The 23369-nt window shown below is 42.2% G+C and overlaps 1 protein-coding gene across 3 annotated transcripts in view; it reads left to right on the top strand.

Moving 5' to 3' along the window:
• Positions 1–23369, top strand: part of LOC123768994 (probable Na(+)/H(+) antiporter nhx-9) — a 180722-nt gene that overhangs the window by 130490 nt on the left and 26863 nt on the right. For all 3 annotated transcript variants that reach the window (XM_045759925.2, XM_045759926.2, XM_069309187.1), the window contains exons 2-6: positions 17466–17729; positions 19835–20031; positions 20872–21026; positions 22001–22102; positions 23058–23275. In XM_045759925.2, the coding sequence (XP_045615881.1) occupies positions 17466–17729; positions 19835–20031; positions 20872–21026; positions 22001–22102; positions 23058–23275 (936 nt within the window). The remainder of the gene's footprint in view (positions 1–17465; positions 17730–19834; positions 20032–20871; positions 21027–22000; positions 22103–23057; positions 23276–23369) is intronic.

Here is a 23369-nt window from a genome sequence, read left to right as displayed (position 1 = left end):
TCTATACTTGAAACTGTGTATTGTGTGTGTGTGTGTGTGTGTGTGTGTGTGTGTGTGTGTGTGTGTGTGTGTGTGTGTGTGTGTGTGTGTGTGTGTGACTCACTTACCAGGGCGTGCCTCATACTTCCAACAGTTCACAACGTTGTAATTCTTTCCATCAGTTTCTCGGAACTAAATTTGTAGCAATTATGAGGGGGGTCAAGACACGAGAACCGTAAATGGGAGCTTTGAAATAAGCTGAGGCAATCTGAGTGCCTCAGATTTCCGCTTCTCGGCCACTCCTTATGACTAGACTACCCTGTTTGTTCTGGACTTCTGTCACTCCCTTTGACGAGTAAAGGTGGAGCTCCTTATCCACAAAACAGGAAGGTGTACGAAGTGAACCTAAAACATATACCCGGCAGTGTTAACTCTGGGTAGAGTAGCAGCGTTTAGAATAACGATTAAATACAGTACAACACAATGGTTATCATGAATGTGTCTTCCGGGTAGGAAATTACTACCTTGCTTCCCCTTACGGAGGGGGTTCCTCACCCCCCCCCCCCCCTCCCAGTATACCATGTCCCACACCAGTAGAGTGGGAGGAGTACCAGAGTCCCCAATACCACGTCCAATTCGTTCATATTCCACGCAATGAACGAGATATAACTTTTCTCCATAAATGTAACTGCATGCGAGACGATGTCTTTCAACACTGTCGATTCTGCACCCGTGTATGGATGTCAATTCATCTCGTTTTACTGTTGATGCTGAATTCTTCCCCTGTAACACCGAACGACCAACAGCCATCCGCCCCCCTACACACACACACGCACACACGCATTCGTGTGCCAATCATCAAAGACCTGTAATCAAGACTCTTTCTTAAAGTCTGCTTAATCTTGCACAGAAAAAGACTCCCTTTAATCTTTTCCCTGTTAAATCAATTTGTATACATATTTTTACCTCGGAAAATTGTCCTCTGAAATAATACATCACATTTTGATGTCAAATAGAGTGACTGGCAAACATAGCGGCTGAGAAAAAAATACTTATTTTTAATCAGCTCCAAAGTTGCCACAAGGGACAGAAAATGGTGTATTAAAACGGTCAACCCTAATGCACAACGAAATCACATTAACGTATCAATGAGACAATCAGTAAGAGCACTGAGAAGGATTCGAACCCAGTTACATACTTTTGGTCACTTAACCTATCGACCCCATGCACAGAAAACGTGAATACTTGTGAGTCGATATGATAATAATAATAATAATAATTTATTTAAGAAAAGTACATACATAGTTGCAGAGTTACAGTACAAACATTCTGTTTGATTTAAAGATAAAGGTAGATACAATACCTAAAGCCACTAGTACGCATAGCGTTTCGGGCAAAATAATAATACATCTTATATGATTTACAATAATCTCTTTATTTGTCCGCTGGTCAGTTTTGACGTCAAAATGTAGTGCAGTAATGGAGAAGACGGGTTATTTCTATGCACGAGTTGGTTAGGGTTTTGGTTTAGTTAGGTTTGCGCTTTTTAGTACACCATTTTCTGTCCGTTGTCGCAACTGATGAGGACGAACTGACCTCACAGGTAAATATTGGCTATACAACCTCTTCCTACAACATTTATTTTTATAGATTGCACCATTGTTGTAACACGCGTCATCAACAGTCCATACAGCGTTATTCATACCCCCTCCAGCCCAACATAAGTAAATCATATCTACAATACTCCAGCTTATCAGCCATCTATACAAGTCACCCCTCGTCACATTCTCTGTGGTGCGGCTCGACGAGCAGTCGCCTCAACACCTATAATCGTGTTCAAGCCATGCATATCACACCTACATATAACCCTCCGCCAGGTATGGGCGTCAGATAAGGCGAGTCCTGCCTTCACCCCCACGAATCATCAACAGAGAACTGTCCTACCCACACGTGAGACAGGGTGTTGTCCTTCTTTCCCTCCTGCCTGGGGTCTCCACCCTTTGTCAAGGCCGACCCGCCGCAACCCCCACAAAAGCACTGTTTATAATTCTTGTTTTTGCATTTGACGTAAACCTCAGCCCCGATGAGCACCCGTTGTGCTCGTTGTGCTTTCGTTATCCTAGTAACTAGTTTGTAGCTGAGAATCAGTCGATCGTTGTGGGTTATATCTTGGGAGTGCAGTCAGCCCTAATTAAGAATAGCCAAATGGTCTTAAACTATCAAAACCAGACCAGACTCAAAAATGCCTCTAAATAGCATTTCTAGAGGGGGAATAAGGTACAATTTGTTACGCTAATCTTGGTAATCGACCTTACATAGCGAGAAGAGAGAGAGAGAGAGAGAGAGAGAGAGAGAGAGAGAGAGAGAGAGGGCAGTGATGTGGTGGAGGCTGACTCCATACACAGTTTCAAATGTAGATATGATACAGCCCAATAGGCTCAGGAACCTGTACACCAATTGACTGACAGTTGAGAGGCGAGACCAAGGAGCCAGAGCTCAACCCCCGCACGCACAACTAGGTACACAGTAATAGGTAAGTGTATGAATCTTGGGTAAGCTGCCACCAAGGACGCACATGTCACGGACAAAAGCAGCCGGACATAAATCATTATTCACGTGCTTGTGTGAGAGAGAAGCAAGCTCGCGAAATAGGTATGGATGATTTGGCGTATTCTTGGCGGAAAGGAAGGGGGAAGGGGGGCGTGAGAGACAATATATCTGTCGTTTAGAATATAGACCAGACCACACACTAGAAGTTGAAGGGACGACGACGTTTCGGCCCGTCCTGGACCATTCTCAAGTCGATTGGTCCAGGACGGGCCGAAACGTCGTCGTCCCTTCAACTTCTAGTGTGTGGTCTGGTCTACATACTTCAGCCACGTTATTGTGACTCATCGCCTGCATCTGTCGTTTAGCGCTATATATATATACGTACATGATTGTTTCTATGTCCCATGTCTGTACCGAGTGTTCATGCCACATATTTCACAAACGAGTAGTTGTCAAACCAAGGACACGAATTTCCTAAAATGTTTATTTATTTATTTATTTGAGTGGCTGTTGCATTAATTGACCATTAACCCACGTGTACCGTTTGTACCAAACATTTGCACATTTATTCTCCTGCCATTCTCACTCTCTCCACTATAATTATAAATATTATCAGTATGCAATCCGAAATCGCCAGGGATACTATATTACACGAGACAGTGTTGCCGTGTATCCCGTTTTCTTTTCACGGGCGATAACCCCCCCACCCCTCCACCCCCAACCATTGTAACCTCCATCATCCCCCCATCCATCCCCTTTGTCCCCCCCCCTATACACATCATGCAGGGATCGTAGGTGAAGGTCGTTGGTGGTTGGGGAGTTGTGGCGTGTAGGGGTGTGGGGGGGAAGGGGGCCTCGTAGATACAGGAAAAGAATGAAGTACGATTTTTTCGACGTCTTTGTTAGTATGTAGCTTTAGAGTCCATTGTTCACTGCATACCCCCATTAATAGTTCCCCCCATTAGTAGTTCCCCATCAGTAGTTCCCCATTAGTAGCTACCTATCAGTAGTTACCTATCAGTGGCTTGGGGAAAGTAAGGGCTGGCTGGTTATATGTGCTGTAATGGAGAAAAGTCAGAGGCACATAATTGGCTCAGAAATTGGAAGGCAAATTTCATTCAGTCTTAATATAACCCATTGTTATATCAACCATATAAAAAATACATATATGACTTTTTCTTGTTTCTCGTATTTGTTAGATAAATATATACAAAATTGTATTAGCAATAGCAGAAATAGTAGAATACTAGAATATTTTTTCTATTAATACTAAAAAATAAGTCGAACATAAGAAAGAACATAAGAACAAAGGTAACTGCAGAAGGCCTATTGGCCCATACGAGGCAGCTCCTATCTATAACCACCCAATCCCACTCATATACTTGTCCAACCCGCGCTTGAAACAATCGAGGGACCCCACCTCCACCACGTTACATAAGAACATAAGAACAAAGGCAACTGCAGAAGGCCCACCGGCCCATACGAAGTGATATAATTATTACTGATACATGTAGAAGTAGCCTGATCAGTGCTACTGTTGTACTACAGTAATGGTTACTGTTGACAAAGCCCAAAGGCCTGGTCGAGGACCGGGCCGCGGGGGACGCTAAGCCCCGAAATCATCTCAAGATAACCTCAAGAAACCAAAGTCTTCGTATCCAGACCATTTATTCGTAATGAACTCCATTTATAACGTAATGAATGTAATATCCATTTATTCGTAATGAACTCAAGCAAATGGTTAACTGATTATTATAGCAACAAACGCAAGACAATCCATAAAAAAGCAAACAAAATCCAATATAAAAGCAAGACAATAAAAAACAGCATAAGCAGCAAAGACGACGATTCCGATTCATACCCAAATCAGGAATATACTTATCTCCCAGGAAGAGATATTGGCGGAGATAAAACCGCTGTAGGAATGAGGAAGAGCCGCTATCATGAGAGATAGCCGCTAAAGTGGAGGTGAAGAGGATTGATAACCGGAGTGCCGAAGGAGGAAGACGTCTCTGGAGGGGTCAAAGGCCACGGGTCACCAGCTGCACGAAGCGCTTTGGGGGAAGGGGAGGAGAAGGATGATGGGAGGAGTGATAGGGGGGGAAGGGATAGTGAGAAGTAAGCAGGAAGAGGATAGGGGGGTGAAGGAGAAGTTCTGGAAAGGAGGAGGTGGGGTGTTTTAGAGAGATAGAGCTCCAGGAAGTAAGTTTTGAGCTCCTGGTGGTGAGCGTGAAGAGAAGAGAGGAACGGGAGACAGGGAAAATCTTCCTCGCCAGTCATGAGACGGACGAATAGTGTGCAGATGGCTTTGTCTTGTTTCTCGCCCATCCTTGTTGGTGTGCGTGGGTGCATGTGTGTGTGTGTACTTGCGCGCGCGCTCTCACACACACACACACACACACACACACACACACACACACACACACACACACACACACACACACACACACACACAATTTGTGTTTCACAGTTTCAAGTGTAGATATGATAGAGCCCAATAGGCTCAGGAACCTGTACACCTGTTGATTGACGGTTGAGAGGCGGGACCAAAGAACCAAAGCTCAACCCCCCGCAAGCACAACTAGGTGAGTACACACACACACACACTCCGAAGTCTCACAAGGGCCTCGCGACTGAGTAAACAGCGCTTGAGGGGGTCGTAGTACTAATGAACCGGGTTCGATTCCCGGCGGAGGCGAAAACAAATGGACAATTTCTTTCACCCTGATGTCCATTTAATAAATTCCCTGGCAAACAATGGTACTCTACCTTGCTTAATTTGCCTGTCAGCGAAGATACGTATATCCTTAATTCACATTCCAAGAATACTGTACTGTTTTCGACATCCATGTTTCTGCGATTGCAATAATATGTAATTATTTCAGTGCACACACGCACAGTCTCATCTCTAGAAAGGCTTATCGCGATATTCCCCCTCCCACCTTCCAGGCTTTCCTCTCTGACAATGGTACGCCATCATGATAATATTATTAGCCTCGCTTGATATGCCAGGCGCACCTTCATCAGACTTTGCATGGACTTTGATGATGCAGACTTTGCATAACTCTGTCCCACTCTACATCATTGTTACGCCGTACTCTATTGTCCTGTGTTGACTAATTATTCCACTCGGCTCTATTGTCCCATTCTGCCCCATTATCCTGCCGCATTGTACCATTGACTCGTCCAGACCAGTTGAGCCACTTTGCTGTAATGACTCGTGTGCCAATTACTTAGCTTACCAGGCTGATCCGAGCTCCACCATACAACGACCATGCTAAAATAGGAACAGCGACGACAATACCAGCTGATGGCTCGTCCTTAACGACGACGACGACGACGACGCAGGCAGTAACAAGTCCCATTGTCGGGGACAGGTAGCCTGCACTTAGTCTTGTATCGAGTTCCCCCCCCCCATCCCCACTAGGTCGAACTTACTGATCTCCCTTAAGATACAATCCACAACAGGGTCCTAAGTCCTGGGGAAAATTTTTACAGCTAAGCAAACAGAGACATCAGATGAAATTAAAAGTTCCCACTCTATTTCCGTCCCGCCAGGGAGATCGAACCCGGGATTCCCGACTGGAAGTCGACAACGTAGACCTTTGTACCAGGAGGGACCCTAATTCAACTCTGACATGTGCCTCCCCCAAAATATAATTTTTTTCAGATAATTATGCCCCTAAAGAGATTATTATGAGCCACATGGACCAGCAGGAGCGGGACCAAAGAGATTTCGCTCGAGTGTTGAAACTTTCAATAACCGAAAAGTCGTGCATTCGACTTGAGAATGGTCCAAGACGGACCGAAACGTCGTCGTCCCTTCATTTTCTAGTGTGTGGTCTGGTCAACATAATATATATATAATATATATATATTATGAATATGTAAATAATTACAATGCACAGAGCGGCTCGTACATACGTCGGTTCATAACACCGAAATATCCCGAGTTCGATTCCCGTGGCGCGACAAAAGACCTATCCCTGAAAACACACAACGTAACTGTCCCTAACTTTCCGCTTGTTACAACTTGTAATAAAGTTGTTACATCTTGGTATAACGTTTTTATGACGAATTAGAACGTTGTTCGGACGTTGTAGCGACGTCTTAGTTTCGTCGCGTGTTTGGTGGGCTGGGAGTTGGTCAGTTATTGTGGGTTGCGTTCTGTGGAGGACAGGTTAGCTGGCTTAGGAAGGGGGGGGCTCGATAAGCCTAACAGTCTTCTATTCTCGACAATGGAGAATCTATTTGCCTCATATATATGTATGTATATATTTGTGTATCTACATATGTGTATGTACACATATATATGTGTATGTACACACATAGTATGTATATGTACATATACATACAATGTTTGTATGTATATATATTATGTATATACAGTATTATATATTATATATGAATATTTAACCGTATATATATATGTATATATATATATGTATATATAATTGTATATAAAATATATACATATATAATCCTGATGGCCCCCTTATATATAATATTATATATGTATATAATACATATATAATATTGCATTATATACGTATTATATACGTATATAATATTATATATATGTATATAATATTGTATACATTATATATATTATATACATATATAATATTATATATGTATATAATATTATATATTATGCAGGTTTTAGTTTATAGTTTACATAATAAATTCTATTCAAGTGATATTATTTAGAAAATATATAATTACTGTGACGTCAGCGTGCAGCAAAGCCAAGATTTTCAGTTTCAAGACTTCCTAAAAACCCGTCTTTTCCTCCTTAAGTTGTCCAAGGCGACGGTGAAGGTCGTGGGGAAGAAGTAGCCGCCTCTCTTGACTACAGTGAGATTATCCCTTCCTCCTCTACAACCTCGACCCCCCGGGTAAATCTGGGCAAAGGACGTCGATCCAATTTTAAACGCTTACTGGAGAATATTGTGGCCGTCGTGATGGCCCCCTTACTAAGAAAGAGATAACATTGTGTTGATCAGACCACACACTAGAAGGTGAAGGGACGACGACGTTTCGGTCCGTCCTGGACCATTCTCAAGTCGATTTTTTGAGTCGACTTGAGAATGATCCAGGACGGACCGAAACGTCGTCGTCCCTTCACCTTCTAGTGTGTGGTCTGGTCAACATACTTTAGCCACGTTAATGTGACTCATCGCCTGTAGATAACATTGTGTTTATGTTGTAGCAGTGATAATGTTGCCGCAATGTTGTGGATAAGATGTGATGCCCCCCTTCCCAAGAAACATACATTACGTCTTATGTTGTATCAGTGATAACCACAACATTGCAGCAACATTAAGTTGTGTGACAATGTTGTGGTTAAGTTGTATTCAGGAGATCCGGGTGACGGGACATATTGTTTGGGGGGCACTCAGCAAAACAATAAAGGCCAAACCTAGCAGCTTCTCTCGGATGATTCCCGGAGCTATTATCGCGAAGTCTATAAAACTGTGTCCTGGACCACCTCTCCGTTCTCCTACGACCTCCCGGATTCCCATGCTTAGAAGGACTCTCTAAGTGGTGCCTTCATCGTAGAAAAAGTCGTCGGGGTAGTTTTGACAGCGTTTCCTCCCACGTCTACGATGAGGTATGCGGATCTACTATTTTGTTTTTCACCTTAACATGGCCATGATTCAGCAATCATTTACGAAACCTGTACATGTTTCAACAATCATGGCGGCTTTGTTTACATTTACTAAACAGTTTGCGAGCTTTGAAACTTCACAATCCAAGGATATTATTGTTATAAACAAAACTCATAGCGCTTCGGGGCTCTCAAACTGCTTAATAAATGTAATTAAAGCTTCCCATAATTGTTGAAAGATTCCCAGGATGCATAAATGCTTGACGACTCCTGGCTGTTAAATTGTTATGACTCCTGACGTCAGCTGTGAGGGTGTGAACTGGCTTGATGCCTCGGCGTGTTAGCCTGCCTATTAGCTCTTTGTGACAGTGAGAGAGACATGTTTACGGATGAGCCTGAGGGCTGGGGTGCCTTGGTGCTGGGGTGCCTGGGGGCTGGGGTGCCTGGGGGCTGGGGTGCCTGGGGAACAGGCAGGATACAGTAGGAGTGCTTGCTGTAAGGGTCGGGCTACCAGGCGGCGGTATGCTACGGCCACACAAACGAACAAGCGAGTTACGATCTGCGACGTTCATCCTAACGAACGAGCGACGTACGATCTCCCAGCCTTACGCCGTTCACAACTAAACCGCTGTACTAAACATCCCGAACATTAACCAAAGACTCACAAATAGAAAACAGAACATCACGTCAATTTTTGTGCGCTATGACTTGAAGTGTATCTGACGTTGTTTTTGAGGGGAAGACTGTGTCAAAATACTATATGTTATGCAAGTGGACAGGTTGCTTGCTTGGCGCTCACTCCCGGCACTGCAGAAGCCTGCGTGTCAACAGGTTTTTTCCCGCTACTCGGCCACAGGCTTCCCCGGGAGTCACGAGGAAAGCCGGGAGCGACGGTAGCCTGACTCAGCGACTATGCAAGCGTTGAATATTCCAGGAGTACACGCACACACACACACACACACACACACACACACACGTGTACACCCTCTCGCTTCTGTTCATCTACTGAGACTTGTTAAAACATAACCGGACTCCTCAATGATCTAATTGGTTGGGCATCGATCCGTTACTTTTCCTCATCAGCTCTTTAGTCTGTCTCGTATCCCTCCCCAGTGCTATATGGTACTGGCTTAGGACCTTCTCATAATTACTTTGCCTTTAACAAAATCACTGCATGTCGTCGCCTGTCGCTGCTGTTAAGATCAAATAGAGTTATCAGCACCAGTTCTAGCGAGAGAACTCGTTATCACCACGAGTCCTGGCGAGAGAACTCGTTATCTTCACCAGTCCTGGCAAAAGAACTCGTTATCCGCGCCAGTCCTCATTATATACGCCACGCACTATATCAACATCAAAATCGACACTGCCAATCCAGATAGCATTTGTGGATGTATGACATGCTCTCCGGAGCGTGGACTGGACGGTAGAGCGACGGTCTCGCTTCATGCAGGTCGGCGTTCAATCCCCGACCGCCCAAGGGGTTGGACACCATTCCTTCCCCCCGTCCCACCCCAAATTCTTATCTTGACTCCTTCCCAGTGCTATATAGTCGTAATGGCCCGGCGCTTTTCCCCTGATAATTCCCTTCCCTTCCGTAGCCTGCTTTCTATGCTGGAAAGTTATGCCCAATTTAACAAAAAGCAATGGATAAAGGTGGTCTAGAGAGAGGGAGAGAGGAAGGGAGAGTGTGGGGGGCGGGGGTTGGGGGGTTAGGGAGGTAGGTAAGTGGAGGGGAGGAGGGTTGGGAAGGAAAATGGCCAAGCAAGCAGATAGAAACCTGATCTGATAAGCCTATATTATTTTAAATAGACTTGTCTTCCCTAATTATATGACCTGTCACAGTTCTGCGCCTATTTCCTGTGAAAACAATTCATATACATCCTCGAGTGATCATTTTTTTTATCATTTTACATCAGTTTCCCTACTTATGGAGTACACATCTTGGATCCTGTATGTCGGAAGAGCTCAGAGTTGGGTCATGGAGGTGTGGAATCGGTTGCCAGGATAGATGAGGTGGGAGTGGAGGAAGGAGATGGAAAGCCATAATTGGATGTCATGAGGCAGTTAGCTAGGTGTGGTGTTCAAGTACGTTTATTGAAACAATAAAATACATCTCCAAGGAATAGAGTAGCCAGTTACAACCCCGCTCCTGTACCAGGTAAGTCCACTACGGGCTCACCATAGCCCGTGCTACTTGGAACTTTTTGTTTTAAGTAGCGAATCTTAAACAACAACATCATACATCAGCTCATCTGAAGCTCGACCTTAGAAACTCACTCATTTTATGAGCTTATTATATAAATTGCAATTAAACTCAAATTTAATGCTAAGTGGAGATCAAGTGGAGAACAGGATGAACCAGAAGCCATCTGTGTGCTAAAGCCTTCATATGGTCTGTATGAAGGTCTGTATATATATATAATATGCCTTCAAAAAGGCATTACCAACATGATGCTGTTATACTACTGAGCGCCTTATGTTGTGACTGCCGCCTGATTGTCCACGAAGTTGAGTCAGATGGAGATATCTTGAGAACATTTACCTTTGTACATGACGGTAACTCTCTCTTCTACACTTCTTTAAGATCTCTACTTCATCTGTTGTGACAAGAGGTTTTCCAGGGCTTATAGTTTTAGCTTTTTACCACCAGTTGAACTCGTTCTAAACCACATTAAGTCTTTCTCTTAGCTGATTATCCAGTGAAATCTCCTCTCACTCCCTGCTATGTGCGGCCACACAAGTTTTATCTTGTCTCTATGGAACGTAAATACAAGGTGTATGCTCAGTGTTGGCTGTACATGTGTATATTTGTATATCATGTATACGTGTGATTTATGCAATGTTTTTCATGTCAATATTTTAGAAGTGCCTTCTCTAAGTCAGTTACCCAGAGGGTAAAATTGTGCTTGAGTAACGTTGAATAACGTTACTCGACGTTAATGCAACGTTAAATGGACGTCGTTAGTTGAGCATATGTGCTCACTGGTTAAAATCTCGGACTTGGGGGGATGGGAAGCTTCTGAAGAGTGACAGCATGTCATTTGTCAACAAGAACGGGTTCTTTCATTATCAGCAGTAACTCTGTGGTCACAATATCTGAGAACGGCGTCGATTCAACGCAGAATCGACATCAGCCTTGATTCAGCGTCAAACCGACGCCCACTGGGAAGATTGTCTTGCGCTTGTAAAACCTACACCACAATTAATATCATGCAGAAATAGGAGATAATGACGCGAATCTGTAATAGGAATGTCAAGGTGAAGCATATGTACGTCTGTCGTCACAATCTAGAAGAGGCTAAAATTATACCTCTCAAAATAGGATGAGAGACTAGCTGCCGACATTTGGCAACGATTCACACAGACATCCTTAAAAATAAAAAGCTGACATGGCACCTGACAATGTTGACAGACCGAACTCCGGGCCAGAAAGACCCATTGTGAGACGCTAGCCAGAAATAAATGGGAATATAAATTAAACCTTTGGAGTAATTCAAGAATGTTAGTGATATTTGATCTTCCAATACGTCGAAATAACAATAGTTACGGCTAGACCGAAAAATTGAGCAGTTCAAAGGACTTATATTCAAATTAGGGGTTCTTTGTTTATTCCGTAGTTTCTCTATCCTAGTGAGCTTCTTGGGAGAATTCTTTCACTCTAGGATCTTCTTTGTATCGTCCGACGAAGACGATGGCTTTGACCTTTGCCCCAGACAGCTTAGGAAAAACTCTTGAAGGCTGCCGGCGCCTTACCTGCTTGATGAGGTCCCTGGGAGTTCTTCTACTCCACAATTGACTTGTGAGTACGATAGAAATCGAGTGGAGTGAGAACGGGAGCGAGTAGATTAAGCCAACAGTTATTTATTTATTTATATACAAGAAGGTACATTGGGTTTGTGAGGATACATAGCATGGTGTTTACATTCTTGTAAAGCCATTAGTACGCGTAGCATTTCGGGCAGGTCCTTAATCTAACAGATAATTTTAAGTGCGTAAATTCTAGCAAAATTTATAAAATGTTAACAGGCACATTGTAAGAAAAAACATGAGAGAGATTACGTAACTTTGTGCTTTAATATACCTACTAAAGTCCCTAAAGTTGCTTGGAGCGGCAACATTCCTTATCTAGAGCTGTGACACGTTGTATCATGAAGACTTAGTGTGATGTCCAGTGATGATACCAGCCACCTTCCAGGGCTCCCTTCCCCAATGGCTCCCACTTGACGTTATCTCTCCCAGTCCCCCCACTCACACATTGTGGCAGAAGCAAAGCCCATCATAGTCACAGAAACAAAGTTTGAGGGACAATGGTGTCCATTTTCTATACTTTGGAGGCAATACTTACTATACTTGCTACCCAGGAACAAAAAATATATATAATTTTATTTATACAGTGCCAGGACACACTTTATCCCAAGTTGCCTCTGCAAGCACAATTGGTGAAGACATAAATCTTGTATGGAGGCTGACTACATATACAGTTTCAAATACAGATACGATAGAGCCCAGTAGGCTCAGGAATCTGTACACCAGTTTATTGACAGTTGAGAGGCGGGACCAAAGAGACAAAGCTCAACCCCCACACGCACAAATAGGCGAGTACATTCACTCGTACACACCCCACTCCTCCCCATCTGTTGTTGTTATAGATTCTGCTAATCGGAACAAATTCCAAGTAGCACGGGCTATGGTGAGCCCGTAACTTACCTGGCACAGGAGCGGGGCAAGTAGCACGGGCTATGGTACAGGGGGCCTCCCCATCCATAACCCATACCTATATACTAACTTATACCCGGGAATTCCCTTCTACCCTCACTAAGTCACCAACCTTCCTTCAGGTGATCTAGTTTACCGTCTATAATGAGGAAAAATCTGAGAATATTCCCTAAGCTTCCCATCTTGTTTTCTGTATTAATTTTCCCACATTCTTTAATCTTTTTTTTACTACCAATAGAATTTTTCCTTCAATCTTCTTCAAATTCTATCTATTTTATTTCCCCTTTCATATATTTTTAAATGCATCTTTCTTTTTACTTTTTTCCCTCCTCATGATAATAAAATCTTGATAACCAACCACACAACTAAACATAGAGAAAATGACATGCACCTTATTGACATGACATTGACATGACATGACATTGAAAATGACATGCACCTTATTGACATGACATGACATTGAAAATGACATGCATCCTTCTGCACCATTATCACATAAAGAGTGGTTGATGATTGATGAAGAGTAAGGTGGCATGGGCTTGCGTAGCCAGTGAGAAGAAAGTGTGTTGTTGTTTTAGATTCAGCTTCTTGTAACAAAAAGTTCCAAGTAGCACTGGCTATGGTGAGCCCGTAGTGGACTTACCTGGCACAAGAGCGGGGCTGTAACTTGAAAGAAAGTGTGATTGATTGATTGATGAAGATTAAGCCATTTGAAAGGTGGCATGGACATGAATAACCCGTAAGAAGAAAGTGTGATGGAGAACGTCAAAATATATAAGGAAAGAATGTGAGGTGAAAGGGGGAAGAATGTAAGAAGTATACTATAGGAGTTAATAGGCATGAGGGTTAATGCAGAAGGCCTAATGACGAAGAGGTTGAGGAGAGAGAGAGAAAGAGAGAGAGAGAGAGAGAGAGAGAGAGAGAGAGAGAGAGAGAGAGAGAGAGAGAGAGAGAGAGAGAGAGAGAGAGAGAGAGAGAGAGAGAGTGTGAGTGTGAGTGTGAGAGAGTGTAAGAGTGAGAGAGTGAGTGAGTGAGTGAGTTCATCTTGAGTTTCATCAATATTTACTAACCTATCTTCAATAAAGATAGAACTTGATCCCGTTCTCTTCATTTGCCAGTCCGTAAAAAAAAATCAATCTTTTAGCCTATCCAAAAATCTACGAACTTACAGCAACCCACCAAACCTATTGTCTCCGATTATTAGAAGACGTGAATATTTGGGAACCGGTACTTTTCTTAATAGGTTACCTTTGTAACATAGGTCGCGTTTTCTTCGTTATCGTAACCAATTAGTTGAGAAAACGCGTCAAGTGCTTATTGTAACTATTCAAACGTTCAACAGTGAGCTGTTACAGCCAACACTGTTCATGTTTTGAACTAGAAATGTTGTAGAGGGCATGAACAAAATAAGCCCAAACCCAAAATTAAACATTCCAAGGCCTATAGTAAAGTATATATATGTACTATATATACCTATACATGCCTAAACCTATAGGCTTAGGATTTCTCGGACAGATTAGGTTAGATTGTTTTTAATTTTCTTAGAATGCCATTTGGGTTCATTCAGTAATACAACGTAAACTTTATTTGGTCCTTAATCTATTTTTCCTTCATCTCTCCTAGACCCCTTCCCACTTTTCCCCCCTCATTCCCCGTCGTCCTGCTCTCTCCCCCACCATGGTCTAGTCATACCCTGCTTGGGCTGTAAACTCCAAGGGAAAATTCCCCAACCACACCATCTCTGACGTCAGGAAAAACAGAGAGGAATCTTTACTAGGAAGTATATGATTAGAAGTAAGCTGAGGAAAAGTGAGGTCGAGGCGGCGGGGAAGAGGAAGAAGTAGAGAGGGGGTAAGAGAAAGATGATAAGAGTACGTGGACCTTGACTGTGTGTGTGGGGGCGAAGAGACGTAGTAGAAAAATAAAGGAAATGAGTTCCCAGGGAGGTACACGGAAGTATATACATGGAGTACAGGTGACAAACTTTTTTAATTTACACAATCACGAGGCTAGTAACTGGGAACGTCACTTTGTGTCTCAGGCTACAAACACTTACTGATGTTAAAAAAACAACAACAAAGATATTCTTAAGTTTTGTGCTTGCAGGATCTGGCTCACAGCTGCAGACCCTCTCTCTTGAGAGACAAGTCACGATAGACAATTAAGGAGTTAACCTGTCCTCAGGGAGTTGATCCGCTCAAGGGAATGAATTGCGAATGACTACATAATTACTGTTATCTACTCCTTATCCTTGGTTAGGTTAGGTTAAGGATGCTTGATGTTAAGGTGTGGTTAGACACGGCTTTAATATTGTTGTATTAACAACAGATTCCTTCTTTAGAGTTAAGAACTTATCCTAATCCGTCATCGTTACTCTTACCACTTAGGTCAGTGAACATTTGCCAATCCCAGACATGTAGATTTAATAGTCAAAATATAATTTCATTAACAGCTGGAGAAGTTAATATACTCACCTAGATATACTCGACTAAATGTACTCACCTAGATGTTCTGACAGGGTCGAGCTAGGCTCCTAGCCCCATCTTCTGAATGTTCTTAGATTAATTGAATAACTCATTCAACATTCACAGCTGAATGGACAGCGCTTGGGGATCGCAGTCCTTAGGGCTCCGGGTTCGATTCCCGGATGAGGCAGAAACAAATGGGTAGAATTTCTTTCACCTGATGCCGATGTTCATCTAGTAGTAAATAGGTACCAGGTAGTTATAGCTGCTACGGGCTGCATCCCTAGAATGTGTGTGTGAGAGAGAGAGAGAGAGAGAGAGAGTTAGAGAGTCATGTAGATATGATACGATATTGTAAATTGTAGAGGAAAATAGGTCGGTAGTCAATGCATTAGAAAGGCGGGGTCCAAGAGCTAACAGCTCGATTCTGCAGGCACAAATAGTATACACACACCCACACACATTCGCTGGGATTATGAGGTCATTTACTTAAGAATTTGTGTGCTTTGCTGATAAAATACGATGAGGCGGGGGAATGTCCCGACCCGGTTTATGGAATTTCAAGTTTTTTGGGGGCATTTTTTTTATGATGTGGTATTGCCAGGTCCTGACGGAGGCCAGGCGGATGACCCTAGTGTTCCGGTGTTCCCACGGGGCTTTCCCCTCCTGCATCTACGGGAGTCTCAGACCAACAACGGCAGGGAGCATTATTCTTTCTATTTATATACCTTCTTCAGTTACCTTACACCACATTTTATAAACAAATACACAAGGGCCGTGACGAGGATTCGAACCTGCGTCCGGGAGCATCCCAGACACTGCCTTAATCATTTTGTTCATTTGATGCATCACGTTAGTGTGATATCTGTGTGTAACCACATTATATACTCATGCGCTCTCACAATATGATCTCCCCCCAACCACCCCTTGTTTTACGAACCCCGACCACCCCCTCTTTTATGAAACCCTATCCCCCAAAAATATGAAATCTCGCGTCCTGTGTATAAAACCCGCACCTCAATACATAAAGATTTTATTAGTGTTTTCATCGCTCCTCCACTTTGCCCTCGAGTAATTTTGCACATTCTCCCATGCCTCCTGGTCCCGTAAGGTATTATAAAGTCGTGCAGATTTAAAACCAGCGCCTCCTATAATATTTTCAAGATTTAGATTATCATGCCTCTCGCTTACGCTCCGGGGAATAGTGTTTGAGACATTTTAGGCGTTCCCAATAATTTAGTTGTTTGAGTAGATTCAGATATTACATGTTCTCGGTACGTTCTCAGGATCAACAACGGTTGCATCCTTGAGTGATGTAACTGATGTGGAATAGTATTATTATACCTAATAAAAAGTGTTAAATGTCTTAAAAAGTAGTATCATTGGCCTGGGATTTCATTGTCTGAAAACAAGTTCTTATCAAACCCGTCAATGACGGAAAATCAAGCGAATTCTAATAAAAAACACATTTGCTTTTCATCATTTGTATTGGAAAAAACATTTTCATGTTCATTTTAATGATCAATCTTGCTTTGTGATTTTGAGTGAAAATCATCGAATGTTTTGCTGTTGTGTTAGTTACTTTATTATGTTCTTCAAATGTTATTTTCCTTTAGCTGCGTTTTGTGAGCGGTTCCGGGTTTATTATCTTGTATTTTATTATGCATAGGAGTTGGCCAATTTTATTTTATTCACCATGAACGTTATGCACAGCGTTTATATATGGTCTTATGTTGTATGTGGTCCAGTGAAGGACTTGGTTCCAGTCGTAGACTGCCTATGTGTACTCACCTAGTTGTGCTTACGGGGGTTGAGCTTTGGCTCTTTGGTCCTGCCTCTCGACTGTCAATAACTGGTGAAATTAATCAATATGTGTGTGTGTGTGTTGTCACAGATTGCCGCGAAGTTATGTGCATGTTACCATAAACTACCAATGTACTGTTACTGCCATAAACTACTGCTGTTCCTTTCCCGCCATAAATGACTACTGTTCCGTTCCCCAAATAAATGACTACTGTTCCTTTCCCGCCATAAATGACTACTGTTCCTTTCCCTCCATAAATGACTACTGTCCCTTTCCCGCCATAAATGACTACTGTTCCATTCCCGCCATAAACTAACGGTGTGTGTGTGTATCTCCACAGGATTCCACATGACGCCGAAGTTGTCCCATGTGTTTCCGGAGTCGTGTATGTTGATTGTGTTGGGGGTGATCATCGGCCTGCTACTCTTCTACACCCAAGCCGCCTCCGTCTCCCCCCTCACCGCCGATGTCTTCTTCCTCTACCTGCTGCCTCCTATCATCCTCGACGCCGGCTACTTCATGCCCAACCGACTCTTCTTTGACCACCTAGGCACCATCCTCGTCTACGCTGTCATTGGCACCATCTGGAACGCCTTGACTATCGGTAAGACATCGCTTTTGATCGTGTATCATGTTTTGTTTTCCCATCGACGACCTTATTGGTATTTTTACAGTGGAATAGGTTCCCAAAAAGGGCCCCTCGATGTGCATGGAGTGTTTACAAGTCTGTTTTTCATAGTTTCCCCCTTATTTTGTACGTTGGGGACTATAGCTTATAAAATAAGATGCATTGGTTGAATAGACGGGCAGTGGAAGATATAATATTTTTCAGTTTTAAGACCTATGGGCTTTTCCGGTAGTCGTTACGCAGCCAAAACGGTTCTAGCCTATTCGACATGGCCAACATTCTTTGACTGGGCAACTTCGGTCAATAATATTTTGTTGGACTTTCTCCATCGTGGTTTCTATTATTTGAGTGCGTGCGTGCGAAGTGGAGTTGATATATTCATGGCTTCAACAGTGCTGGACAAGGCGTTAAGCGTGTCTGAACCGCGAAAACCCGTGAAGGAGGTTTATAGGCGTATCCTAGCAATACCTCGGCAACTGACATTCTCTCGTGCACTCTTTTCACTCCTTCTTTCTTCTCGATTTCTTCAAGTGCTTATATAATTTTTTCTCGTTGTTTCTGTTTTTCTCTTTGTAAGTTGTTTCTGTCTCTGTCTGTCTGTCTGTCTGTCTCTGTCTCTCTCTCTCTCTCTCTCTCTCTCTCTCTCTCTCTCTCTCTCTCTCTCTCTCTCTCTCTCTCTTGTTATTTATTTATTTATTTATATACAAGAAGGTACATTTGGGGGTTAAGAGAGAACATTTAGAAATGAAGTTGATTTTACATTCTTTTAAAGTCACTAACACGCATATAGCGTTTCCGGCAAACACTCTTTCTTTGTCACTCTGTCACTCTATCACTCTCTCTCTTTCTCTCTTTTACAGACACACACACATACACACAAATGCCAGTTACACCGTAAACATATGACAGTTTTAACATCAACTCATCCCATAGGTGGAATGGGAGTTAATAACTCGACCAGACAATCGTCTTGGATTAAATAAAATAAAATATATAGTCGGGGTCTTAAACACTATTTTCAACTCTCGTATAATTAAATTTTTATGGAGCGTCTGTTAGTGTTGTAAATGAGCCATAAAAGTATTTTAAATAAGCAAACACGTGATAAATTAGTAAATAATAAAATAATAGATAAGTGTGTAATAAATTGGTAAAGTTAAAGATGGGGAAATGACGTGAAGATTTGCATGGTCAGGTCACGTGACTATTGTGACGAGAGAATCAGGTCACGTGAACAAATCCACAAGGGCCGTGACGAGGATTCGAACCTGCGTCCGGGAGCATCCCAGACACCCGGACGCAGGTTCGAATCCTCGTCACGGCCATTGTGGATTTTTTTTTTTTTTTTTTTTTGAGATATATACAAGAGTTGTTACATTCTTGTACAGCCACTAGTACGCGTAGCGTTTCGGGCAGGTCCCTGGAATACGATCCCCTGCCGCGAAGAATCGTTTTTTCATCCAAGTACACATTTTACTGTTGCGTTAAACAGAGGCTACAGTTAAGGAATTGCGCCCAGTAAATCCTCCCCGGCCAGGATACGAACCCATGACATAGCGCTCGCGGAACGCCAGGCGAGTGTCTTACCACTACACCACGGAGACTGTCTTCACTTGATGCATCACGTTAGTGTGATCTCTGTGTGTAAATCACGGCACGTGATTGTTGTGACGAGGGCGTCAGGTCACAGGAGGGAAGTTACAATCGCGTCAGGTCACGCTCGGTACAGAAAAGTCTCGTACATAAACATGATACCACCATGATAGCAGCGATCATTTGACATATATCCCTCTAGAGGCTATATAGAGCGTTGCAGTCTCCTTTATCTCTCATCCATGATACGAGCCTCTTGAATGCGATACATTGCCCTTGACCAGGATTTTCATCAGATATGTTCATTTACGAAACATGTACATCTTTCATGGCAGCCTAATTACCAGACATCTTAGCCAAATATCGATAACGTTTATAATTTGGTGACTCCTTTCCTGACAACTTACGGTGGATCATTTAGAATCGATCAATATTTCATATTTGTCATATTTGGAGAAAAAAAAATTATAGGACGTCTCTCGCCTCAGGTATCTCCATGTACGCAGTGAACCTAACTGGGCTCTTCGGCATGGATATCCCCATCCTGCACATGCTGCTCTTCTCCTCCCTTATCTCCGCCGTCGACCCCGTCGCCGTGTTGGCGGTGTTCGAGGAGATCCACGTCGACGAGGTCCTCTACATCCTGGTGTTCGGCGAGTCTCTGCTCAACGATGGCGTCACTGTGGTGAGTTTACGTCGGAAGCTGACCGAGGTTGATCAACTGCTGCTTCTCAAGCTTGAGCCTCTCCTGTAATCTTCTTTCTCATCGCTTTCGATGTGTTAATTTTTCTCTGTCTTCTTTCAATGAGCTAAACTTCTTCTTTTTCTCGTCGTCTTTTTTTTCATAGTCTTCTAGGTAATGATAATATCTTCTACTATCTGTGAGTGAATTAATAATTACTATGCTCTTATAGTATCACGTGTCATTTTGACTAAAATCATTGATAAGTAGCTATTCACCGAGTTGAAGAGCGTGTCCTATCTCTTTTCAACGGATTTTACAGTTGCATGTTAAGCATTACCAGTTCTACTACTTAACGGTAATGTGATTAATTTCCTGGGTAATAATTTCCTGCCATACGTAAGGATGCCATTCCATTCTAATTCTGGCACTTACAATGTCTCACTATTTGCTGGTTGTTTTTGTGTAGTTTTGTACATGGTGTTCCCAGTTCTAAATATATCATAGCTATATTATAGTGCTTTATGTCGAATGTCGGTGATTGCTCATCTTTCAGCCATAGTTTTTTGGAGTAGTGTGGCTTCGACGATAGAGATTATAAGAAAGAGTACCAAAGTAGTTCATTTCATGTTTGTTACATGTCTCGTTTATATCAACGTGCTGCATAATACCAATGTGAGACGGTATCCATGCAAAAGGAATTCTAAAACCTTTGGTCTGTGCATTGCTTATATTTAGAATTGATGTTATAATATTACTTTGAAAGGCAGTTTTTAAAATAAGACAATAAGCTGCGGTATGCATAAAACTTGGTCTTTTGACTGATCTACATCCCTCCCGCAGGTGCTGTACCACTTGTTTGAGGGTTACAACGATCTTGGGGAAGACAACGTGCAGGTAATTGACATTGCCTCCGGGATAGCATCCTTCCTCCTGGTGGCCCTCGGTGGCACCGCCATCGGGATCATCTGGGGCTTTCTCACCGCCTTCGTCACAAGGTAAAATTGAAGAAACTGATGATCCTTTAGTTTGTAACTTGAGCATTATTGTGGATCAGTTCCTGAACTGAATTGCCATGTATGGCTTTTGCTCAATACGTACTTCCATCCCAACCCAGTCTTTATGCGTATATATTAGGTGCATATCAATTCAATAATTAAATCGTGTACTGTACTAAAACTATCAAGAGGTTTACAATCCAAGAGTTGAGGAGGAAGAGTGCGAGTTTTACCTGGCAGTCTTAAGCCTTTAAAGCCAGAACACTATATATTTGACGTCTGATGTTTGAGAATTGATTTTTTGCTTACTTTGTGTATATAACTCGCCAATTGTATATAGATTCTTCTTATTTATATGATAAATATTTTACATCAAAGCATCTGTATACGAGCAGAATAATTTCAGAACAGTAAAATATAATTTGTATTAATTCACAATACTAAGTGGGCTCCCAGTGCACAATTATGTACTTGGGTCCCCTCACTTTCCCAGCCCCAGTACTCTAGTAACCCAGGGGTCCCTCACTTTCTCAACTTCGGTATTCCACCTTACACTCGGGGGGCCCCTTCCTCCCCAGCCCTGGTACTCCACCATACATTCAGGGGTCCCCCTCACCCCCAGCCCCGGTACTCCCATCATACATTGGGGCCCCTCACTCCCCCAGCCTCACAGATAAAAACACTTGTGCTCTCCTCTTACAATTGTCATGACTGCATTTTTTTTAAATAGTTTACACTCTTGCCACTTGTGTCATTCTGAATTCTTCGCATCCCCATTGACCTGTAAGTATATTTAAATAAATATGAGTAATAAACGTAGTCTTGTACCTTTGGATAAATGTAGCTACGGTTTTCAATAATGTAGTACTGTTAGGTAAACCACTGATACACGAAATTAAGATAATTATTTCTGTGTATTTGAGTACTGTACTACTTTTGAGAGGTTGAAGACACTTATTTGCTGTTCTTCACAGGTTCACCAGTCAAGTGAGAGTGATCGAGCCCATCTTCGTGTTCGTCATGTCCTACCTTGCATATCTTAATGCTGAGATCTTCCATCTCTCTGGGATCTTGTCGTAAGTATCTTCATACCACCTTCTCTCCTTTTTCTTCATCTAGTTACTCCTTCTAGCTTTTCTTTCTTCTTGTTTAAGTTTTTTTTAGCTAAGATTTGGGTTCATTAGGAAAGTTATGGATGTTAATAATAAGTTAGTTTAGTTCATTTATTATCACCCCATACCCATCTTGTGGGCGGTAGTGGAAATGGTTACAGAGGCACATAATGGGCTTAGGGACTTCTAATAATTCAACTAATAAATAAACAAAATAATTGTAACTAATAAAATTGTAACTGAAGCTTGGCCCTAGAAACTCATTTATTTGATGAATTTATTATTTGTTTCCATTGGGAATAAACTTAAATAAATGCTAAGTTACAGTCATGTTACTTTATATTAACTTGAAAATTACAAACTTTATTCTCAACTCTCAGTCAGGAAACCCAGTTTTTTTCCCCGGGCGGTACAGAAATTACCCACCTTGATAGCCAGGGATACCTTACTTGATTACTCACCTTGATAGCCAGCGATACCTTACTCGATTACCCTCTTAGTATCCAGGGATACCTTACTCGATTACCTGCCATTGGTAGCCAGGGATACCCTACTCAATTACTCACCTTGGTAGCCAAGTATCATCTTAATTAAATCTCACTCATACAGTCAACCATATCTAAATCGTACGATATAAGAAGTCATTTAAAAGAAGTTTATTTTAAATATTCCATCTTATAATTAATGACCTTTTGATTATATAATTTTCACTTATAATCATTGGACTAACAAAATGAAGATCATTAATAATTGTGAGTATTTTGTATACCTTGATTACTTATCCCATTAGTAAAATTGTGTAACTGCAGGAACATCACCTGGCCCTAGTTCAAATCTCTTAGTTCTTTAAATCTCAGTACAGTATTAACTTGACTTTTCATTCTAATTTTGGAGAGTAATTATTTTCACTTCTTCACAGCATTACCTTCTGCGGTATAACCATGAAAAATTATGTGGAGCAGAACATCTCGACCAAATCACACACAACTATAAAGTATGCCATGAAGATGTTGGCATCATCAGCGGAAACCATCATCTTCATGTTCTTGGGTGTTTCCACTGTCCAAAGCAAGCATGAGTGGAACACCTGGTTTGTCATCCTAACCATCGTCTTCTGCTCCATATACAGAATAATGGGTGAGTGGTTTGGACTGGTGATAGGTGATTGATGGAGGTTAATTTGATGTTTTTAAAAATAAGGGCACTTGAATAACAGTACTGCCCCAGCCAT

This window comes from Procambarus clarkii, chromosome 64 (genome assembly GCF_040958095.1).
Source record: "Procambarus clarkii isolate CNS0578487 chromosome 64, FALCON_Pclarkii_2.0, whole genome shotgun sequence".
In the NCBI taxonomy this organism is placed as follows: Eukaryota; Metazoa; Arthropoda; class Malacostraca; order Decapoda; family Cambaridae; genus Procambarus; species Procambarus clarkii.
The sequence above is the reverse complement of the archived record's forward strand: the minus strand, read 5'-3'. Positions and strand labels throughout refer to the sequence as shown.